Genomic DNA, 20,808 nt, shown 5'->3' on the forward strand with positions numbered 1-20,808 from the left:
CAGAGAGTACACTTCAAAACCATCATACTGCAGCTTAACTGTATTTATGCAACACCTGGTAATGTGGGTAAGAGGCCCAACTCATTTTTCAGAAGCACAGCATGTTGGATATTCTCTACCTTGCTGAAGCCCAAGGTTCTACACAGAAGTAGCATGCACTCTAAAGGCAAGTGCCAAAGTCAGAGGGAGCTTGCTCAGAGCAGCATTGACAGAAAGTTTGCCTTACAGTTGCCTGCCCGAGGTACAAAGCCCATTTTCATTGCTGATCACTGTCTGTCCTGTATTAGAGAAGTGTCTTACTTTTTAATATTTACCACCAACTCCTGGGATAGACAGAGGCAATAATAAGCTAGCCCTTGCTAAAGAAATGAGCTGTAATTCTTACTTAAGCACACATATTATGTCCTTGGAGCCAGCAATTTGAAATTCAGTTAATTTAGAAAATATTAAAATGTCATTTCCACAACTACACTGGCACCTGCCAGTAGTGCAGCTTCTGAAAATAGGTGGCTTTGCTGGGTGAAGGTCCTTTACAAGCAAAAGAGGAAACTGAACAGACAGAAGGCTTCTTTTGTGCAGTTGTCAGCAATCAGAGAAATTACTCTTTAAACTTCACGCTGTAAAAATCTTTAGTGTTAAAAATATTCCTTGTGTCATTATATGTAAGTGGAAGTTTTAGCTCTGACATTTATTTAGCTACCTCGGATAGAACGGATGTAAGCAACTAGTTGACTACCCGCTAAGCAAAAGCTCAAATGGTTGCTTTCCCCAACCCTGCTTCCTCCATATCAGGCAGCAAGTGGGGAGGGAGCAGGAGCCAATGCTGGGGGGAGCCAGCTTAAAGCCGATTCCCCCCAGCATCTTCTCCGTGGGGGGGCAGGGAAGGCAGAGGCACAGTGGGGAAATGGTGCGAACGGGACCTGAAGCAGTCCCTGCTTGCACCGGGGCCTGACTGCTGTGCCTCTGCCTTTGAAATGTAGTAAGCGCTCCACCTCACCCCTTATTGACTAACTGATGGAAATTCCATCGACTACTCGAATAGCTGATTAATTGAAATTTAACATCCCTATGGGGTAGAACTGCAGCATGCCCTTAAATCACAAATACTAAGACACATTTTTTATTAAAAATATATATATTTCCTTTAGCATACAAAAAATCCATAAGTGCTGCTACTGCTGTCAGCTCTCCCAGAGTTAAAAAAAAGAAAGCCCACATCTGTCATGTTCCTCCTTGTCTTCGATTTATTGAGCCCAGACACTGTTTCAGCTGCTACATCAAGTCCACTTTCATAAGCCAAGGAAGCAGCAGGATCACTCTCATTCACTACCAGGCTTGTTCCACTTTTAACAGACCACGTAGCTCATAGCATAGAGCAAGGGAAATACCCTCCACTGGGCTAATCCAGCTTCTTTATGGCGATCCGGAACAAGGTGTCATCCTGCACACCCAAAACAAATCATTTTACACAGATCCTCTGTCTTCTCTCTGCAAGCTGGTTAGTAATAGAGCCCCTCACAGAGTCTCCGAAAAGGAGACCTTTAGAAGAGTGTCTAAGGTGGAAGGAAAGAAAAGAAGCCATTAATGTTGAACTACATGTTATTTTTATTATCACTCACCCCCCCTCAGAACTTGCCCAATTACCACTAATGACCAATGGGGAAAACTCACCACCAATACAGTATCTTAGGGGGACTAGTAAATGGGATACTGAACCTTTTGCCTCGATTCAAAGATTCCAGTTGCAGACAAATCCAGGTTTGTAGTGACTTCAAATTGTTACTATATAGTGATTGTTCAGCAAGTCTCAGTACAGTTCCCAGAGGACAAGAGTCCATACCACAAATACTATCCCACAATTCCAGCACTAGCTGACAGACATTGTGGCTGCATAGTACAGATTCGGGAGATAAACAGTGTCCTTCAGACTTCAGGGTGACCATGCCAGCCCCTTTCAATAGCACTAAGCTCATACTATGATATTTAAGAGCTGTTATGAAAATACCTTGAACTATGTTTCGGCTGTTGTGCTCCAAAATCCTGTCCCAGGACTGCGGCAAGGTTTGCATGTCTGGCAAGTTCTCATATCTGATTTGGAGGAGGAGGAGTTTAATCTCCAGGTATCTTTCTGGAAGGTAAGGACTGAAATGCCAGGCTGGGGGAAGAGAATACACATGCAGGCTGACTTCTTAGGAAGCTATGAGCTGAGAGAGAGTAGGGTTCCATTGCAGCCCTGCAGTCTAAGTCCCACTCCCACCAGGACATGCTGAGAACTCAAGTTTTGTTGTACCTTGTCAAAACACAGTAACAGTAGACATTCCAAGTAGCTAAGCGTCTTCACCCTCTAGGAACCGTATTTACTAGTTTTGAGAATTAACTTATTAAAAGTGTTCCCTATTCATCTCATTTCCCTTGGCCAAAACTGGGAACAGGTACAATCTGCTTGAGCAGTCCATCTGGGTCCTTGATGAGGTTTTATTGCCACCTTACTGGTCCCAAGCTGATAACTCAAAAATAAAGAAAGGTAAATGCCGTTCTATTGACATGAATCAAGATAATCTCCTTGGCCTGTTTGAGCTACAAACTTTTGACTCTTCTAGTGAAGGATACACATGTCGGTAATATCTCTCAATATCATGCAGCCATTCCAACATGTCAGCCAGCGAGGGGTTAAGAGCAGAACGCTGCACAGAAGCTTGAAATCCTAGCACATCCGCATTCTGCTCATAGAGTTGGAAAACAGTGCTCACGTAACCACTAACTGCATCCCGCACTTTCTGTAAGTCAGCTCTGTCAAAACAAGAGTAATACTTAGCACTCTATTTTCCAAAGGGTGGCCTCATTCACTTTACACCCCAAAACAAATTACATGGACATGTCTAAGTACCTGCTTTAAAAAAAACCAACAATGATGCATCCTGCAGTGACATTTGGGTGAGTTCGACAATATGCAGTACATGTTACTTGAACAGAAACTAGGGAATTAATGTGAGGAAAAGGCAAACCAATGTGACTATATAACTGATAATATAGAGCAGTTTTTAACCTTTTTTCTCATGACCTGACCCAGTTGAAGAAAATTGTTGATGCCCATGCCCTAACATAATTTGACTATAGTGTGGGTTCTGGGGTGGGGCTGAAGATAAGAGTTTTGGGGTGTAAAAGGGGGCTCTGGCTTGGGGGGGGTCAAGGCTGGAGCAGAAGGGGCTTACTTTGAGTGTCTCCCCATCAGTGGTGCTACAGGAGTTCTAAGGCAGGCTTCCTGCTGCTCCCAACACCAGACCATGCTGTATCCCAGCCAATGAGTGCGTAGCGAGTGCTCGGGGCTGGGGAAGTGCACAGAGCCCTCTCCCACTAGGAGCCGAGCCTATTACTGGCTGCTGCTGGTGCACAGAGCAGTTTGCGGTGCCAGGACAGGCAGATAGCTGCCTTCGAACCCTCACTGGTCACTCTGCAGGAATGAGACCCAGTGCCTGACACTCCATGACCCAATACTGGGGTGTGACCCGTAGTTTGAAAACCATGGATAAAGAGCATGTTATTGAAAGTATGAACCAATTACATAACTTAGAGACATTGTAATTTGAAATCTAATGAATACTTTTAACTCCTTTAAATTATTAGGTATTACACATGGCTGAGACCTGCAGTTATTCTTGTGGTTTTACAGTTACCTATTTTTTTTAAATGTTTGTCCCACACAAATGCACATACTTCCCAGATTCTGTAAGAAAGACTGACACAAAATGAGGACAAGGCGTAAAAATGAATATTAACACTCGGCCAGATTCATAGCTATTGTAAATCAGCAAAGCTCCAGCAGGACTCAAAGGTGCTACATGGATTGACACCAGCTGAGACTCTGGCCCACCACATAAAGATGAAGTAAACAAACTGAAAGACAGAGAATAATTTTCATGTGTTATTATTATGTGTGTTAGGATAATAGCTGCAGCATTTCCAGAAAGAAGCGTGACACTTATCCCTTTGACTTGACTTATCCGCTCTCCTTCAGATGTGAACTCTGCAAATAGGCCAGACAGAGACATTCCAGCTCTCCCAGCATATCTGTCTGGGCTTTCATGATGCTCACAACTTTAAAGGTCTTGACACAACAGCCTCTTACACTTTGCCTCCCAGTTCTTCCAGCAGGCTCTCAGCTGCACAGCGCTGTTTGTACTTCAGCTGCTCTTCCAGATCTGGGAAACTCCGCAGTGGTGTATGAGCAAATGTGACCTTTTGGCAGGCCTGCATCTGCTCAGCCAGATTGCTGAGGGAGCTCAGAAGAGGCTTGCAATCCGTCAGCGCCTGCTGCCAAACCTCTTGCTGCTGCTGTACGGTGTGGAAGCACTTCTGCAGGGACTGACGGAGGACCAGAACGGCTGGGCTCTCGGACATCCTCTTATAGGCAGACCCAGAGTATAGCCCAGGATAGGCACCGCCCAGACACCTGCAATAAGCACACACAGGTTGTGACGGCGCGTTGGGGGTCCCCCGTCTCCTGCACCCCGAAATGGCACAAACATACTGCACCAGCCGGTGAAATAGAGGAAGTTTATTGCCTCTTCAGGATACAGCACAGCACAGATGTAATCTGGTCCCAGAGCTGGGCTAGGATGCCTCAGGCCCCCTTGAGATGGGGGGAGACTGGGCCCCTAAACTCCAGCCCCTTTCCCTAGGCTGTCTCCTCCATGCTCCCAGACAGCCACCAACTCACTCTCCTCCAGCCCTGCTCCCCAGCCAGGGCAGCCTCCCCCTTCCTTTGTTCCTCTCCATGGGGGGTGTCTGGCCACTGGTTTGCATAGTGACTCATCCTGTTTCGCTGGGTCGTGTACCCATGGCAGCCAGTGGGGGTTACCCCAGAGCCAGCAGCATAGAAACCAGCCAGGTACCCCCACTACGTCACACAGGTATAGAGGTTCTCCTGCCCCTCTGTCCATGCTCACCCGCCTGCCCACCCACCAGCGCCACTGACTGAGAAGCGCAGGCCTCAGGGGACCAGGCAGCTCCTAGACGAGAGTTTGCTTTAGAAACAGGAAACTGGGGGGGGGGGGGGGGCTTCTATTTATGGGGTGGACACATTTGAGGGTAGAGCCCCGCCCGAGTGGGGGGGGGGTGTCTCTACATGGGAGCCAACGGGGGCGGGGAGCAGGGCCCCAGGGGGTCTCCATGTGGGGGGAGGAGCATGGCTGGGGGGGGGGAGCAGGGAATCTGCATGAGGGGACAAAGGGGGAGGGGGAGCAAGGCCCCGGGGGGAGGGGCGGAGGGTCTCCATGGGGGGAGCCGGGAGAGCGGCAACCTGACCCCAGGGCCCACCCTTACCTGAGCCCCGCAACCACAGCGACGTCCCTGCCCCCGGCGCCTGCTGGGAAGTGTAGTTCCGCCCTACGGGCCGGAAATGACGCAGCCAGTTGGCGAAGCGGAAGTCTCCCCGTCGGCTCCGCTGCTGGGAGAGGTAGGGCGCGTTCGCCCTCCCGCCTCCCGCGGGCGGCCGTTGCCTGTGCGCGTGCGCCGCGCGCGCCGCCCCGCGCGCCTGATTGGGCGGCCGGGTTTGAATGTAGCTGCGGCGGCTCGCGCGCGTTGGGAGCGAGTTGGTCAGTGGGGCTGCGGGGCGCCGTGGGGCGCGGCTGGGTGGGGGCGGGGCGAGGTGAGTCCCCCTCTGGTGTGGGGGGGGGATGGTGAGGTGAGGGGACCCCGATGGGGGGGTAATTCTGAGGAGGGGGGTCCCGCTCTGCGGTGAAGGAATCGCGGGGCGTCGGGGTCCACTTTGCGGGGGGGAGGGGCGAGACCGAGCTGCGTTGGGGAAGCACGCGCGGGAGGGGGGGGACACCTCCAGACCCCCCCCTTCTGTCACGTGTTCCTCCCTCCTCCCCAGCAATGGCCCTACCCCAGGGCTTCCCAGCCTGCCCGCCCCAGTTCAATCACCTCCCGGTGTCAGCGTCTGGGGGGGTCTCGCTCCCAGGCTGCAGCGCCCCAGAGCCCTGTGGCTCCTTCAACGGTTTTATTTGGGCGCCCGCTTCCTCGGGTGCGCGCAGGGGGAGCGTCCGTTTGGCAGGGGTACGTACCTGGGTGGGAACCAGCCATTCCCAGGGGCTGCTGGGACTCCGTCGGATCGTGTCCATTTTGCATCTGAAGGTCCCGCTCCATAGTTTCCCCCGAAGTCTGTTTTCGAAGGTTTTTTTTTTGGCCAGGCCGGCAACTTGCAAGTCTGTTACTGAGCAGGAGCCATCGCTGTAAGAAATTGGGGCAGGGCAAGGGGTTCCCAGCCGGCTTTGTCTACAAGACAGAGGTGATGCGGATTGGGGCCGGGCATGGCTGTTCCTGACGCATCCTCATTCCAGGACAAAAGCATTGTGGGTCTGTTTAACTTCTTCTGCCCAGAGGCTCCAACCGGGGTCGGGAAGGAATTTTCCTCCAGGGTAGATTGGCAGAGGCCCTGGAGGTTTTTCGCCTTCCTCTGTAGCATGGGGTACAGATCACAGCTGGAGGATTCTCTGCATCTTGGGGCCTTCAAGTATTTGAAGGCTTCAATATCTGAGATATAGGTGAGAGGATTATTCTAAGAGGGGTGGGTGAGATTCTGTGGCCTGCACTGTGCAGAGGGTCAGACTAGATGATCATAATGGTCCCTTCTGACCTTAAAGTCTATGAGCCCTATGTTGTTCAGACAAGCCCATGCCGAGCTTTCAGCCCCATGCCACCTCTGGTGGAGCTACTGCCTGGTATTGGGGAACCACTCATCTGTCTGGGGCACCAATGCGTCGCTCTACGTTGTAGCTTGCTGTTGGCCTAGGAGCCCTGATTTTTCAATGAGGATAGAGCAGCAGTAGCTCCCAAAAGACTAGAGTCCTCTTGTCTCTAACTGGCAAGTGTCTCCTCCTTGTATGAATGCAAATGGCTGTTTCCGTTCTGCTACACAGATCTATCTGACACCATGGCACCATCCAAGAAGAAAACAAACAATGGTACCAGCAAAAACAATGTGAAAAAGAAAAAGCTGGCTGCATTTTTAAAGGACTTTGACTGTGAAGGTAACCATTCCACTCATTCATAAAACTTGTTCTCTACAAAGACTTTAGGGCCCTGAGTTGTTTTCCAGGTTAATTTAATGCATGTGAAAGTTATTGTCTTGACAACCCTGGAGACTAACACCTCAGAAAACTGAAGTGTTGTACAGGCAGGACAGATACAGCAAAAAAGCCAGAGCTTTGATCCAGAAGGATGACTTTGAGGAGTTTAAGAATGGTTTAATTCTAGATGCTCATGCAAACCTTGCCCTTTCTTGAGCGTCTGTGGTCGGGGGAGACTTGTTGTAAAGAGTGTGCTGCATTGTTGCTGTAGGGCTATCAGGAATTAAACTAAAATAGGAACTACTTTTCAGAGGTCAGTGGCAGCTGACAAATATTAACCATTGGGTGGTTGTCAATAAGATGTATAGAGAGACAAGATACGTAAGATATCTCATATTGAGCCAATTCTTGTGGGTGAGAAACAAGTTTATGTAAAGTTGTTCTTCAAGTTAGGGGAAATGTACTCACAATGTCACAGCTAAATACTAGGTGAAACAAATTGTTTAGCATAAGTGATTAACACACATTTCAAGGGACCATTCAATGTGAAGTGGCCATTAATACCTCTCCAGTGAGTTATAGATTATTGTAATAAGCCGTAAATCCAATGTGTGTCTATTTAGTTCATGATTTTTAGTATCTAGCAAACTTATGAATTTAAGTTCCCAGGCTCTTCTTTTGTAGGTGTTGTACAGGTTACCTTTGAGGATGAGGTAAGAGAGGTCAGACATAGGCTGATTCCTCTGCGAAAAGTGTGTGCCCGGAGGGAAAACAGTATTTTTGACTCTTATTATGTTTTGGTGTGAGTTCATTTTAAGTACATAGTGTTTGTCTGGTTTCACTGTTTCAATGTTACTGTGACACATTTACTACCATTGGGCGAGATACATCACATAGGGTGTGTCTAGACTACATGCCTCCTTCGAGGGAGGCATGTAGATTAGCCAGATCGGAAGAGGGAAATGAAGCCGCGATTAAAATAATCGCGGCTTCATTTAAATTTAAATGGCTGCCCCGATCTGCCGATCAGCTGTTTGTCGGCAGATCGGGGCAGTCTGGACGCGATGCGCCGACAAAGAAGCCTTTCTTCATCGGCACAGGTAAGCCTCGGCTTACCTGTGCCGATGAAGAAAGGCTTCTTTGTCGGCGCATCGCGTCCAGACTGCCCCGATCTGCCGACAAACAGCTGATCGGCAGATCGGGGCAGCCATTTAAATTTAAATGAAGCCGCGATTATTTTAATTGCGGCTTCATTTCCCTCTTCCGATCTGGCTAATCTACATGCCTCCCTCGAAGGAGGCATGTAGTCTAGACACACCCATAATGTGATAGACATGCTTACAAGCCATGGATTTTGAGGGGTGTGTCATTGCAGCACTGGAAATATGCTTACAGGTTTTTCTTTGTTGTGGCCGTGTCTGGTGCTGCTTTGAGTTAATGTCTTGGTCTGTGGAGGCCTTATTTCTGATGATGGGATTGGGGGATTGTATAAAGGCCAGAAGAGGGTTCAGAAAAGAAATCTTTCAGGATATCCCCATCAAGTATGGGTTGTAATTGTTTAATGATATCCTTTATGGGTTGTAGTTAGGGATGTAAAATCCTGTTTAATTGGTTAATCAATTAAATGGGAGCCGGGGAGTGGGGGCTGAGCTGGAGTGGCTCTCTTCCTGCAGCGTGCCTGGGCCCGCTGTGGACAGTGACTGCTCCGGAGTGCCCGTGTCCGTGGCAGGCCCTTGCGGGGCTATAACAGCTCCCCTGTCCATGCTTGGTGGGTAACTGCTCTAGCCCTGCACCTGTTAACCAGAACTGGTAAGCAATATCTGTTAAAGGTGATGCTTACTGATTAACCTTTCACATTCCTAGTTGCAATACAGGTGGTAGGTAACAATCTGTTCTACCTTTATGGAATTTTTCCATCAACCTAGCTAGTGCCTCTCGAAGCGGATTGCCTTCATTGATGGGTAAGGTAAAACCCTACTATTCCCTACTATTGGTATTAGGACTGTCTGTGCAGAAGCACTGTAGACATACTTTTATGCATTTTAATTAACTCACTTGGGATGAATGAAATAGATTTGATCAGAAAAGCGTGTTCATAAGGGAATAGATTTTTGCTGATGTTCAGAGAAACATAAATTCAAGCCTTGATGTGTAAATCCTAAATAATATTTTTGTTCTATATATTTGTTAATCGTACCATTTTCTTTTTTTCGTTTAGTCCAAACTAGAATTGATCAGATACAAACAAATGGGCGAAGTCTTCTCAAGGAGTTGGATAATCTTTATAACATAGAAAACCTCAGACTTCCTCTAGCACTGAGAGAGATGAACTGGCTTGACTACTTTGGTATGGTCCATCCATTCCCATATGTGTTGACAACATAATTTTGAGCTGTAACTGAGTTATGAGTTAAATTTATTCAGTTAGTGGACTTTGTTTCCCTCCCTCCCGATTATTTGGGCCGAGAGAATTGCCAGCCTCCTGGGCAAGGTGGGAAGAGACTGCTTCCATGCTCCCAGAAGGGCAGAGCTGGGGCAGCCAGCCCTCAGAGTCACCTGGAGAGTGCTAGATGGTGCTCCAGCAGCGATTAAAAGGGCCCAGGACTCTGGCCACTGCTATGACAGCGGTGGCCTAGAGCCCCAGTCCCTTTTGAATTGCTGGCTCCCGGGGCAACTGCTCCCTTCTTCCCATCCCCACCCTGTAGCAGGCCTGCATACAATGAATACGTAAACATAATTACTATTGATATTGTCATTGTTATCTATAATTATGTTATTTCTTTTATAATACATTGCATTTAAAGTCAGTATATTAGATACATTTATTTGTATGAAAGTGCTAAATCAAAATAAGACTTCACAAGTTTTTCCTTTGTATATCTTAAAGTCACTGGTACATGAGCCAATGTAAAGTGTGACACTGGATTAACTAGGTGTACAATCATGTGCTTAAAAATCTTTGGAAATAAGAAGAGGCAAATTGAATACCCTGTCCATATGGATTCATAAACAACCACAGATTTGTGGTTTAAGATAACTCTTGCTTTCATACTAGTTTCTTTAGCTTAAGCTAGTCATTAACTGTCAAGAAATGCTCATTGTTTGGTTGTTTAATTCTATGCAAGTATAAATTTTTAATATTGCATAAATTACTCTGGTTATTCATTAATTTAAAAAATTCCGTCTCCAGCTAAAGGAGGAAGTAAAAAGGCCCTAGAAGAAGCAGCAACGGTAGGTAACGTATATCCAGTGTAGCAACTAAGCCAAATAATAGGAATTTCTTTTTTAGTGCTATTGTATAATGTATTTAGGAGCTAGGGATGTCAAGAAAGAGGTAATTTGACTACACAATTAGTCAAAAAGGGAAAGTTGTCTGTCCTGGCTCATGCTGATACAGGAGCTACCCCCATTGTGGCTTTGTGATCTAAAGACAGTAAGAGCTGGGCGTGCTCTTACTACATTTCAAATGCAGAGCCGCAGTGGTGGTAGTTCATGGTTGCAGCGTGAGCTGGGAACGAAGAGTCCCGGCTTCTGCCGGGTCTGGGACAGCTGCAGCTCTGCATTTTAAATTAGTAAGAGCCACTTGAATCTTACTACATTTAAAATGCAGAGGTGCAGTGATCCCGGGCCAGCGTGAGCCGGGACTGCTCAGTCTGACTCCCACTGTGCCCAGCAGCCCCTGTTCAAGGTGGCCCAGGATGACAGTGCGGGGGGAGGCAGTGCTGAGGGGAACCAGCTCCCCCCAGCATTGGTTCCTGTTCCCCCTTCTCTCCGCTGCCTCTGATATAGAGGCAGCAAGGGCGGGGGAGCGAGTAGTCGAGGACTCGACTCAGTTACCCAATAAGCTTAGGTTTGTCGGGTAGTCGTGTACTCAACTACTCACTTCCCATTTAGTAACCCAATCTTTATTTTAAATCATTGATTCATTTTAAGACTCTTATTACAGCACTTTGTGAAAGGAATAAATAAGACACTAAATATTTGTAGTCTATCCAAAGTGCTAGCTTTCTCCTTCAATTACTTGGTTTATGTTAAATCATGCCACTCCTTTCTACAAAATACATCTCTAGTCTCCTTTGCAGAGCATTTTAGTGACCATTGTAACTCACTTCATTGTTATGGATGCCATCTAATACAGATTTCTCTAGAAACTTTACTGAGGCCAGGACTACACTCAAAAGTTTGGTCATCTCAGCTGCATCACTCAGGGATGTGAAAAGACCACACCCCCGAGCCACATAGTTAAGGTGACCTAAGCTCCAGTATAAACAGCCCTTGGTTTATGGAAGAATTTTTCCATCAACCTTGCTGCTGCCTGTTGGAGCTATGGATTAACTATGCTTATGGGAGAACTCCTCCCTTTCCTGTAGTGAGTGTCTATAGGGAAGTTGTATGGTGGCTCATCTGCATCGTTTCAAGTGTAGAAAAGCCCTGAGTCTCAAGCGTTTTGTAGCTGGGAGACTTGTTCCTGAATCCTGTAACTATCTCTTACTTAGAGGCTTTTCAAGTTTCAGAAAACTTGCCTTGTAATTCAAACTGGTTCTCTGCAGTTGATAGCAGGTGCCTGATTTTGATTTTTAAAGATGTGGAAAATAGCAAGTGTCCTGAGATCCTTTCTGTCATGGCACATAGCTAAAAGTTTTCAATTTTAAATCTTTTTATAGGAAGCCATTTTCTGCAATGGAATCTTGGCTTGCCTGCCAGTGATGCTAATTGACTAAACAAATGTTAAAACAGTGTTTCCTTACTGTTACCGTGCCCTCTTTCCCAGATAATATGCATTTCTTTGAAAACCAGAAAGTTAAATAGAGATTGGACTGAAATGTTTTGGGATTAGGAATAGAGGTAGCACCTGAATAAAGCCCTTCAGTGCTTAATGATGGGCAGGTCTTGCAAGCTATTACCATTTCTAAAATACTGGGGAAGCATGAACACAGAAAAGTGCAAAGCAGCATGGAGACGTTTTTATTGTAAAGTAATGGTTTTACACTGCTGTTTGTAGGCATTTAGGATGAAATAGTTCTTTACTAATACAAATGGTATTTTGGTTTTAGGCAGATTTGGAGCTATCAGAAATAAGCAAACTAACAGCAGAAGTTATCCAGACACCTTTGAGACTTGTCAAGAAAGGTCAGTTTGCTGAGAAGCATTAATGAATGCAATCAATAGTTGAATTATTTTGTTCCTTTAAGAAACAGCTGTTACCTCACTCTGATGTTACATCTGGACAATATTAGCTTAGATTTGCTAACCCTTACAGAAGTGTTATTCACAGTGTTAATAGAGATTGGACTGAAATGTTTTGGGATTAGGAATAGAGGTAGCACCTGTCTTTCATAAACCTAATAACTTGTTTCCCAAACTTCATGACTCCTTTCTTTTCAATATGCTTTAATTTTTTTCAATTTGGACACTATTTTTTCCTTCTAGCTGAAAAATCCAAACAGGATATTGATGCCATTGAAGAAGAAACAGAACTAAAATTGCTTCCTGTGGCAAAGAAGAGCAAACAGGATAGCAAAGCCCTTGAAGAATCAGAATTAGAACATGAAAATGTTAATCCCAAAACAGGGAAGGTAAATAATTGATTTTATTGGAGTCATGGCCCGGGCAAGAAGTTAGTTGACTGTTGCTCAAGGTGTTGCTTATATGTTTACTTGTCATAGGCTGGCTATCCATTTTAATCAGCTTTATAGGTTTATATAATCTTTGTATTTTAAATTTGCAAAATATAACTTTACAACTAGTTTTGCTTTTCATTTGAAAAAGCTCTCTGTACAGTGTCTTTCGCCGTTTCCCCTCTATACTTTACAGTCAATTTCTCTAGTTTGTTTCTGTGTGAAAGACCATACGTTAGGGAGAGAATTTATTTTAAAAGGGGGAAATGTGTAAAATCACAAACTCAGGGACTGAGGGTATTTTTATATATTTTGTCTCTTCAAACCTTCAATGAGAAACTGTAGTTTCCCTCTTTGCTTCATGGCCTTAATTCGATTTTTCATGAGATCGGAATCCCCATAATAATATATGCATGCCTTAGACTCCATTATGATGTAAAACACACAACCCAATCAAAAGTTTAAAGAAACATTGTATATTCCTTTTCTCTTAAATTGTATGTTCAACCTCCATCATGTTCTGGGAGCAGGAGTCTCTTTACCCAAGACTGATCTAACTAACTATTTGAACTTTGATATCTATGGAAAAGAATTCTACACAAATCCCCATATCTTCCCCAGCTCAGCTATAGTCTATAATAGAGCCAAGACTCTAAAAGGAAAGGTTTTCCACCTTTTTGAACACCTGATAAGAACAGTGAGTCCTGTTCTTCGGTTCTGGTTATCAGCTAGGGATGGAAAGGGTTAGCCTTTCTTGACAGATAACCATGAGCCTTGCCAGGCTGGAGCAGCCTGCAGTAAGGTGCAGCGAGCCCAGCCTGGCACAATTGAAGCAACCTGTGGTGCGGTGGGCCCAGTTGGACTGGAGCAGCCCTTGCGTGATGTGGCGAGTCCTCATCCACAGCCTGGGCAGGGGACTGCTCCAGGGTTAACCAGTTAAACCTAGCATCTAACTGGTTAACATTTTAAATTATAACGCTGGTAATAGGGAGGTTAATTATGTCAGTTGTGGGAACACTTCAGAACTTGATGTGAGTTGTTTATTGATCATGAATTAGTAAATCATTTTCTGAGTTCTGTGTGTTCCAGATGAAGACATCAACCAAAAAGGTGGCAGTTTCTAAAAGCAGAAGACCTCCATCAGCGAGAGTGAAACGCATTAGCAAAAGGTAAATTCTGGAGTGGTATGAATCCTTCTTTGTGGGGATGGAAAGGGGAGCCCAGAAATGATACTTCCAAAGTCCATCCCAACCCAACCATGGCTAAAGAGTAGAAAGTGACCTCCCTGACAAGGCATACTGTGTTAGAGTAGCTAACAAAAATATGGCAGCGGTACATGGAGGAGCTTTTCAGAAGGCAGTCTCCAGTTTGGTAACATGGTGTAGTGACAGACCAGCTGTTCAATATGAGGGTGTGTGGGATTTTACAAGCTGTCCTAAAGCTTCAATCTTTGCTGCCAGGTCAAGAGGCATTACCTGAAATCAGGAGAAACCTCTAATTTTCAGATACCCTAATATCATTCTCAGCTTTTCTAGTTAAGAAAAGTCAGTACTAAGAAACAGTTGCTAAAATAATCTTTTCAAAGGGCATCACCTTATCGCTTCCACTCTCTTTAAACAGGTCAAGCAAAAATAACTTTGTCACTCCAGCCCTTGGCCGTGTCACTGATGCCTGCACACGGGGATGGACCTCCACTGTCACCCCCAAGTTTGATTCCCGGTGAGGGTGAATTGATTAGCGAAGTTATGTAACTGTTTGTTATAGTGTCCTGCAAAATGTTTCTATGAAATATAAACATTGCCCAAGTGTCAAGGTATCTAATGTTGTGCTATTAGTCTTGCATGAAATAAGACAAAACGGTTGTAATTCTGTCCTGTGACAGTGGCTATTCATATCTAATCCATGTTATGAGAGCCATAATACTGTATAACAGTTCATACATTCAAAGTGCTGCAGAAATATTTACTAGCCTTCTCAACCCTGAAAAACTAAGTGTAACTGAGGTATAGAGGTGAGACTATTTGACTTAGAATACTAGGCTGGTAGAGACCTCAGGAGATCATCGAGTTCAGCCCCCTGCCCAAAGCAGGACCAATCCCAACTATATCATCCAAGCCATGGCTTTGTCAAGCTGAGACTTAAAAACCTCTAGGGATGGAGATTTCACTGCCTCCCTAGGTAACCTATTCCAATACTTCACCACCCTCCTAGTGAAATAGTTTTTCCCAATATCCAACTTCTCTAGTCTGGCACCCTTGGGACCTGACCAGAATTTGCCAAACCACGGGAGGTCAATATTATCTAGCAGAACGGTGAGGGGATAATTTTTGTTGGGGGGTGGTCACTCCAAGAATTTGGAAAGTGGTCAAGAGCTGCATTTTTCTGTGATATTAGTGGAGGAGGTGCGGGGTCTGGGATGGAGTTTGGATGCAGAAGGGAGTTTGGGAGTGGGATCTGGGAGGGTAGGTTGGGTGAAGGAGGTACACCTGGAGCAGGGGACTGGGTGCAGGGAGGACGTGCAGGTGTTTGGGTTGTGACCTAGGGCAGGGAAGCAGGATGCAGGAGGAGGTTTAGGGGTTTCGGTTGTGACCTGGGGCAGAGGATTGTGGTGCAGGGTCTGGGAGGGGATATGGGGGCAGAGGGTTTGGGTTATGTTGAGTAGAGAGGCAGGAGTGGGGAACAGAGAGTTGGGGAGGGTACTGGGGTGCTAGAGGCAGGTTCTGGTTAGAAGACTTGCGCAACACCCAATAAGCAGGTTTTTCATGCAGGCTCCCTGATTTCCCTGCCCTGCCCCTGCATGGGCTTCAGGGGCCTTGTGCATCTGTAAATTGCTGCAAGTCTGAAAGGAGGGGGAGAGCTTCAAACAAGCAGCTCCCATTTTCTGGAAACTGGGCAATGGGATTGTGCTGAGAGCAGGGGCAGCGTGTGAAGCCTCTGCCACCCTCCCCAAGGCTTGCAGCTGTTCAAAGACAAAACGTCCCCACAGCTGCTTTTCTGGGAGGGGAGGGAGAGGGGGGAGACAGACAGGTGGCCTACCTGAGTCTCCCTGCTGCAGCTGGGGCCAGATCTGGTGGTTTGGTGTGCTGGATTTGGCCCATAGGCCATATTTTGCCCAGCCCTGGTCTAGGAGCATTACCAATGCTTCCACTGCTTACTGGGCTCTTAGAAGACATTTGGGGATCAATTAAAGCTAAATAATAGCACAGAACACTGAGAGCCGGGACTGGTGCCTGTAAACAAAGTTTATGGGACCATGGTAATCATGACCACACCTGTGATAAGTAGACATCCGGCTAACTAAAATCATACTGGACCATGGATGTTGCCAGACCAGAGAGCACTGGACTAGAGAGGTTTAATTTGTACAATTAATAGGCTATTACTAGCAGAGCTAGGGTTAGAATATGAGACTGTGATTCCATATTCATTTGTACATGGCTTACTGTGCTCAGCCTTGTACTCTGCAATCAGCAAAGCTGTAATCTATTTGAATCATCTCCATATGGTATCTTCTCCTTTTCCTATGGTTCAAACACGTGCTTCTGATACATGAGAACATCTAACTGGTATGTAACTTATCTCTTAAACAGTCTGGCTGTGTCTAGACTGGCAAGTTTTTCCGCAAAATCATTTGATTTTGCGGAAAAACTTGCCAGCTGTCTACAATGGCCGCTTGAATTTCCGGAAAAGCACTGACGATCTCATGTAAAATCATCAGTGCTTTTCCGAAAATACTATGCTGCTCCTGTTCGGGCAAAAGTCTTTTTCCGAAAGACTTTTGCGCAAAAGGGCCAGTGTAGACAGCATAGTACTGTTTTCTGCAAAAAAGCCCCGATCCCGAAAATGGCGATAGGGGCTTTTTTGCAGAAAACCGCGTCTAGATTGGCCACGGACACTTTTCCGCAAAAAGTGCTTTGCGGAAAAGCATCCTGCCAATCTAGACACGATTTTTCCAAAAATGCTTTTAACGGAAAACTTTTCCGTTAAAAGCATTTCCGGGAAATCATGCCAGTGTAGATGTCGCCTCTATGTACCTGATGAGAGGAGGATAGCTGAATTTTTAAAAAGCCCCTGAGGCAATCCTGGCAATTCTAAAAAGCCTAACTTTAGCAATAGACAAATTGATTGAAACTATAGTAAAGAACAAATCTACTATACATTTGAGAAAGGGATATAAAATACGGTTTAAAATGTTAACTGCTTAAACTACTGGTATATGTTTAACAGGCCTGGTGCAGTAGGCCCAGCTGGGCTGTAGCGAGCCATTGCCCATGGCGTGAGCGGGGGCACTGCTCTGGCTGGGTTGGGCGCTGGAGTAAGGGAACAGCTTTATAGTAGGAATGTAAATAATTGTTTAATTAGTTAACCAGTTAATTACATTTTTAAACAGTTCCCTGCCTGCTGAGCCTGGGCCGCTCGGGCAGAGCTGGAGTGGCGGGTACTGGAGGCCTGCTCAGGCCAAGTTGGACCAGTTTGGGCTAAGGCATGGCCAGGACTCCCACCTCACCGCCCAATGTGGCTGGGTTTCCATCGGAGCCTCCCCATCCTGCGCAGCAGGCTACTTATACTTTAAGCTGTTCCTGCCAGATAAGCTAATGCTTATCAATTAACCACTTAAATAGTTAAATTTTCACATCCCTACTTTGTGGCCCTAGATTTTTGGCCTGAGTTTCTGTAGTCTTAGAGCCAGAAGCCTGTGATCCCAGTGAATAGGGTAGATGGAGGTCATAAAAAGAAAAAAAGAGAATAAACAAATACTTCTACATCCTGTAGCTCTGGACTCATTCTTTTAGATGAACCTTACACCAGGGCTACTCAATACGTGGCCTGTATGTTTGTGGCCCGTAGTGTGGTTTGGGGTACACGGGGCTCTACGCACAGCCCACAGGTGGGATCCTTTGAACATGGTCTCCCTGGGGAACACGCTCCACAACTGTGAGGCATCTCCAGGTGGGCTGAGCACTGAAAGATGCAAACGGATGGACTGGCTAGAACAGTGTGTCTGTGTTTCTAGTCCCCAGGGAGGAGGTGCCGTGGGAGCACCAGGGCATTGTGAGAAGTGCTTTGTATTCATTCCCGCCAGCATGAAAGAAGCTATTTGCATGTATATGCAACCACACTTAAGTTGCGGCCCTCGGCATGTGCTGGGAGTATTATTGTGGCCCCTGGGGCTTCCAAAGTTGAGTAGCCCTGCCTTGCACAATGGCCACACTTTCTTCTTTCTCAGATGTTTAATGTAAGGATTGAGTGCACCCACCCTCCTAATGGAAATATGTGGTCATTGGTTATACATTCTGAAATGGAGACTAGAATCCTGGTGAGATCTTCTAGTGCTTTCATTGCAGCTAAGTGGATAAGAAATGATTCGTTTAAATCATATCCTAGTTTAATCAGAGTGTTTTTGTCAGTACATTTGCTTTTTGACAAGCTCTATTGGTTTCATGCTTCAAGTTACACATTTTTCTCCACTCTTCTGTTTCCTTTGAAAATGAGATGTTTGAAATCTCTAGCTGGGGAGAATCTCATGAACTGTACTTTGAACCATTTTAATGAGCTGCGGTAAAGTTATTCAGCAGTAACTTTGGCATGTCTTTCAGGCTTTTCAAGACACCAGGTCTTCGCACCCCTGCAGCACGTGAACATGTTTATATCGTTTCTGCAAACGGCAGCCCTCTTGCTAACAGCAATGACGTCATTATTACAGTCCCTGTTGGAGATGGGGAGGTAAATAGAAAGCTATTACAAATATAGGGAGATATTTGAATGGGTTTTGAAGTGCACCAGATGTAATTTAAAATAATGACTGGTAGCAAAATATGCCATAATGCAATGCAGCAAAGGCGTAAGATGAGTTTGTGGTCTCATGCAGCATCTGGTCCTATACTGGTAACTAGGGATGTGATGGTGTAAACAGATAATCCAATGAGCCTGGGCTCATTGGTTAACCTTCGTGGTTACATGCAACTTCCTCTACCCCGTGCTGCTGCCTCTGTATTAGAGGCAACAGGGGTGGGAGCAGGCAAGAGCCGGTGCTCACTGAACATTTCAGTGGTTACATGTTTACCAAAATACAGCTGATCCCTGACTTACGAACGAGTTATGGACCAAACATTTGGTCGTAACTTGAAGTGTTCGTAAGTCGGACCCCATTCATTTACATGCGACCGAACTGTTCGTAAGCGTGGATCGCGTTCGTAACTCGGGGACCGCCTTTACGACCATTTAATGGGGGAAGTTTGGTCGTAAGTATGAATGGTCATAAATCGACCATTTGTAACTTGAAGACTGTCTGTAAACACATTTTAACATCTCTACTGGTAACTAGTCCTGTTTTATCAGTAACCCTATGCTGGTCACCAACCAGTGGGTTCATCACTTTCTAGAAAAGCGGTATATAGTTCCCTATTCATAAATGTAGCAGTTTATCAGTCTTGCTAATAGATAATCCAGCTACTTCCATCTTGTTAGTATCTTTCACTGATTCCACATACAAACTAATATGTACCAGTCTGACTCAGCGGAACAGTAAGTGAGACTTGTGGTCTTTTCTGTACAGAACATTCGTTTAGCAGCTAGTGAGCTGACCAGAACAAATTTGAGTCATCTTAATGCAGAGACCCTGGGAATTATGAAGAAGTTATCAGTAAGTCATTATATACTTGGCTATGAATCGAAACTGGTCTTTTGTGGTGCTAGCATTGTCGTTTTCCCTGTCATTAAGTTAATGGGCCATTGGGTTTCATTAGACTACCACTCATCTTTCATCTTAAATTCTTTTCCTCATGGGTCTGCTTTGCTGGTCAGGGAAATATGCAAACTTGGGTCTTACGTTCAACTGGGCCCATCCTATGTACAAACAGTGCTTTCATTGGTGGGAGAGACTAGTGGTAATGTTTAGGGTTTAATTCAAGGGTGAACATGCCTTCCATTTTTACCAGTGTTGGTGGCTTTAGGATATGGAAGCTTGATTTCTTTACAACTGCTGTTTGTTAAATCTTTCTCCTTTTTAGGTTCGTCTTGCACAAGCATGCAGCAGCACAAAGACCTAAAGATGAAACTTCAAGGATATTGACTTTCTTTATAAATCTGGAACATTAATTTTAGAACTGCAACCTGAATTTTTACTCTATTTTTTACCTTTCTATCACGGTGGAAGTTAGGAACAGGTTTTCCATCTGCAATATATACTATGATTAGAATAGGTTGACTTCTTTTTGTACAGAAAAAAGTACTTAGTTTTCTGTTTCGAGATAGCTGTACCTTGGCCATGGATCCTCCAGGGTATGAGAGAGGCAAGTCAGGTGGATACAGCTTTCCTGGCCATCTGCTGAAGATGGAAGCAGTGGGACCTGTTGGATTACAGTTGTGATTGACAAAAGTTGTATCTGGTTTGGGAGCAAAAGCGGTGGAGCTGCTCATTGCACTTATTACCAGGCAAGTCTTCTGTTTGTCAATGTTGTCCTTGCAAGGCACTAGTGAGTTGTATTCTAATAGCTGGACTATGAATCTCTATTACACATCATTAATAAGAAGGTGGTAAATGAAAGCTTAGTTGCAAACCAGCTAATGAAGCTGCCAACATGATAGGGGTACAATGAATCTTTTGTTCTTCTCACAGCAGCCAGTGAACGTAATCCTGCTGTCCTGTTTACAGTGAACAATGTACTTGAAGTCTTTTATTGTACATCCTACATTTGTTTTTAAAGCAATGAATACACTGGTGTGTTCTTAAATCCATAATTGTACTGAGTTTTAAAACTTCTCTCTACCAAAACAGTCATCTAGACCTGCGAACTCCTTGGGTACATACACTTACTGGGGCAAGTCCCTTTCAGATTGCTGGAGGACAGTCTTCTGCACACAGGAACACTGCTGTCTTCTGCACCAGCACCTAGGGAGGAGACTGGGATGGGGCAGAGCCAAGTTCACTGTGTCTGGGTCTCCACTGGGATGATCCCTGCATTCTTTTAATGAACTAAAAAAGTGTTACATGATAAATACCATTTACAGATGGAATAAAATTAGTTACATATTCATTGACTTTTACTGTTTTAGAAAATTTCTGCTTTGCTTAATAGTGCATGGACAGCACTGAAGCATTAGAATGGTCCATGCCCAGT

At 45.3% G+C, this 20,808-nt stretch overlaps 2 protein-coding genes across 8 annotated transcripts; one reads left to right on the forward strand and one right to left on the reverse strand.

Moving 5' to 3' along the window:
* Positions 1–1,104: 1,104 nt before the first annotated feature.
* AIRIM (AFG2 interacting ribosome maturation factor) lies at positions 1,105–6,087 on the reverse strand. Of its 4 annotated transcripts, none has more exons than XM_006134249.4 (5): positions 6,066–6,087; positions 4,127–4,450; positions 2,611–2,790; positions 2,006–2,124; positions 1,105–1,553 (listed from the first exon to the last, which is right to left on the reverse strand). In XM_006134249.4, the coding sequence occupies exons 2-5, from the start codon at positions 4,396–4,398 to the stop codon at positions 1,516–1,518; spliced, it is 609 nt and encodes a 202-aa protein (XP_006134311.2). In that variant the 5' UTR covers positions 4,399–4,450; positions 6,066–6,087; the 3' UTR covers positions 1,105–1,515. The 4 variants fall into 4 exon arrangements, 2 of the variants coding, with proteins under 2 accessions (XP_006134311.2, XP_075764669.1); XM_075908554.1 differs by lacking the exon at positions 6,066–6,087 and adding an exon at positions 5,323–5,444; XR_012897564.1 differs by lacking the exon at positions 6,066–6,087 and adding an exon at positions 5,323–5,444 and having other exon boundaries at positions 1,524–1,553; positions 2,006–2,155; positions 2,291–2,790.
* CDCA8 (cell division cycle associated 8) lies at positions 5,433–20,724 on the forward strand. Of its 4 annotated transcripts, none has more exons than XM_075908552.1 (11): positions 5,433–5,455; positions 6,921–7,031; positions 9,289–9,417; positions 10,261–10,301; positions 12,125–12,200; positions 12,501–12,646; positions 13,778–13,857; positions 14,309–14,407; positions 18,286–18,412; positions 19,245–19,331; positions 19,699–20,724. In XM_075908552.1, exons 2-11 carry the CDS (start codon positions 6,935–6,937, stop codon positions 19,735–19,737), a joined length of 921 nt encoding a protein of 306 aa, XP_075764667.1. In that variant the 5' UTR covers positions 5,433–5,455; positions 6,921–6,934; the 3' UTR covers positions 19,738–20,724. The 4 variants fall into 4 exon arrangements, with proteins under 4 accessions (XP_075764667.1, XP_075764668.1, XP_075764666.1 ...); XM_075908553.1 differs by lacking the exon at positions 5,433–5,455 and adding an exon at positions 5,553–5,594; XM_075908551.1 differs by lacking the exon at positions 5,433–5,455 and adding an exon at positions 5,624–5,647.
* The last annotated feature ends 84 nt before the right edge of the window (positions 20,725–20,808 follow it).

Source organism: Pelodiscus sinensis, chromosome 25, assembly GCF_049634645.1.
Source record: "Pelodiscus sinensis isolate JC-2024 chromosome 25, ASM4963464v1, whole genome shotgun sequence".
Classification (NCBI taxonomy): domain Eukaryota; kingdom Metazoa; phylum Chordata; order Testudines; family Trionychidae; genus Pelodiscus; species Pelodiscus sinensis.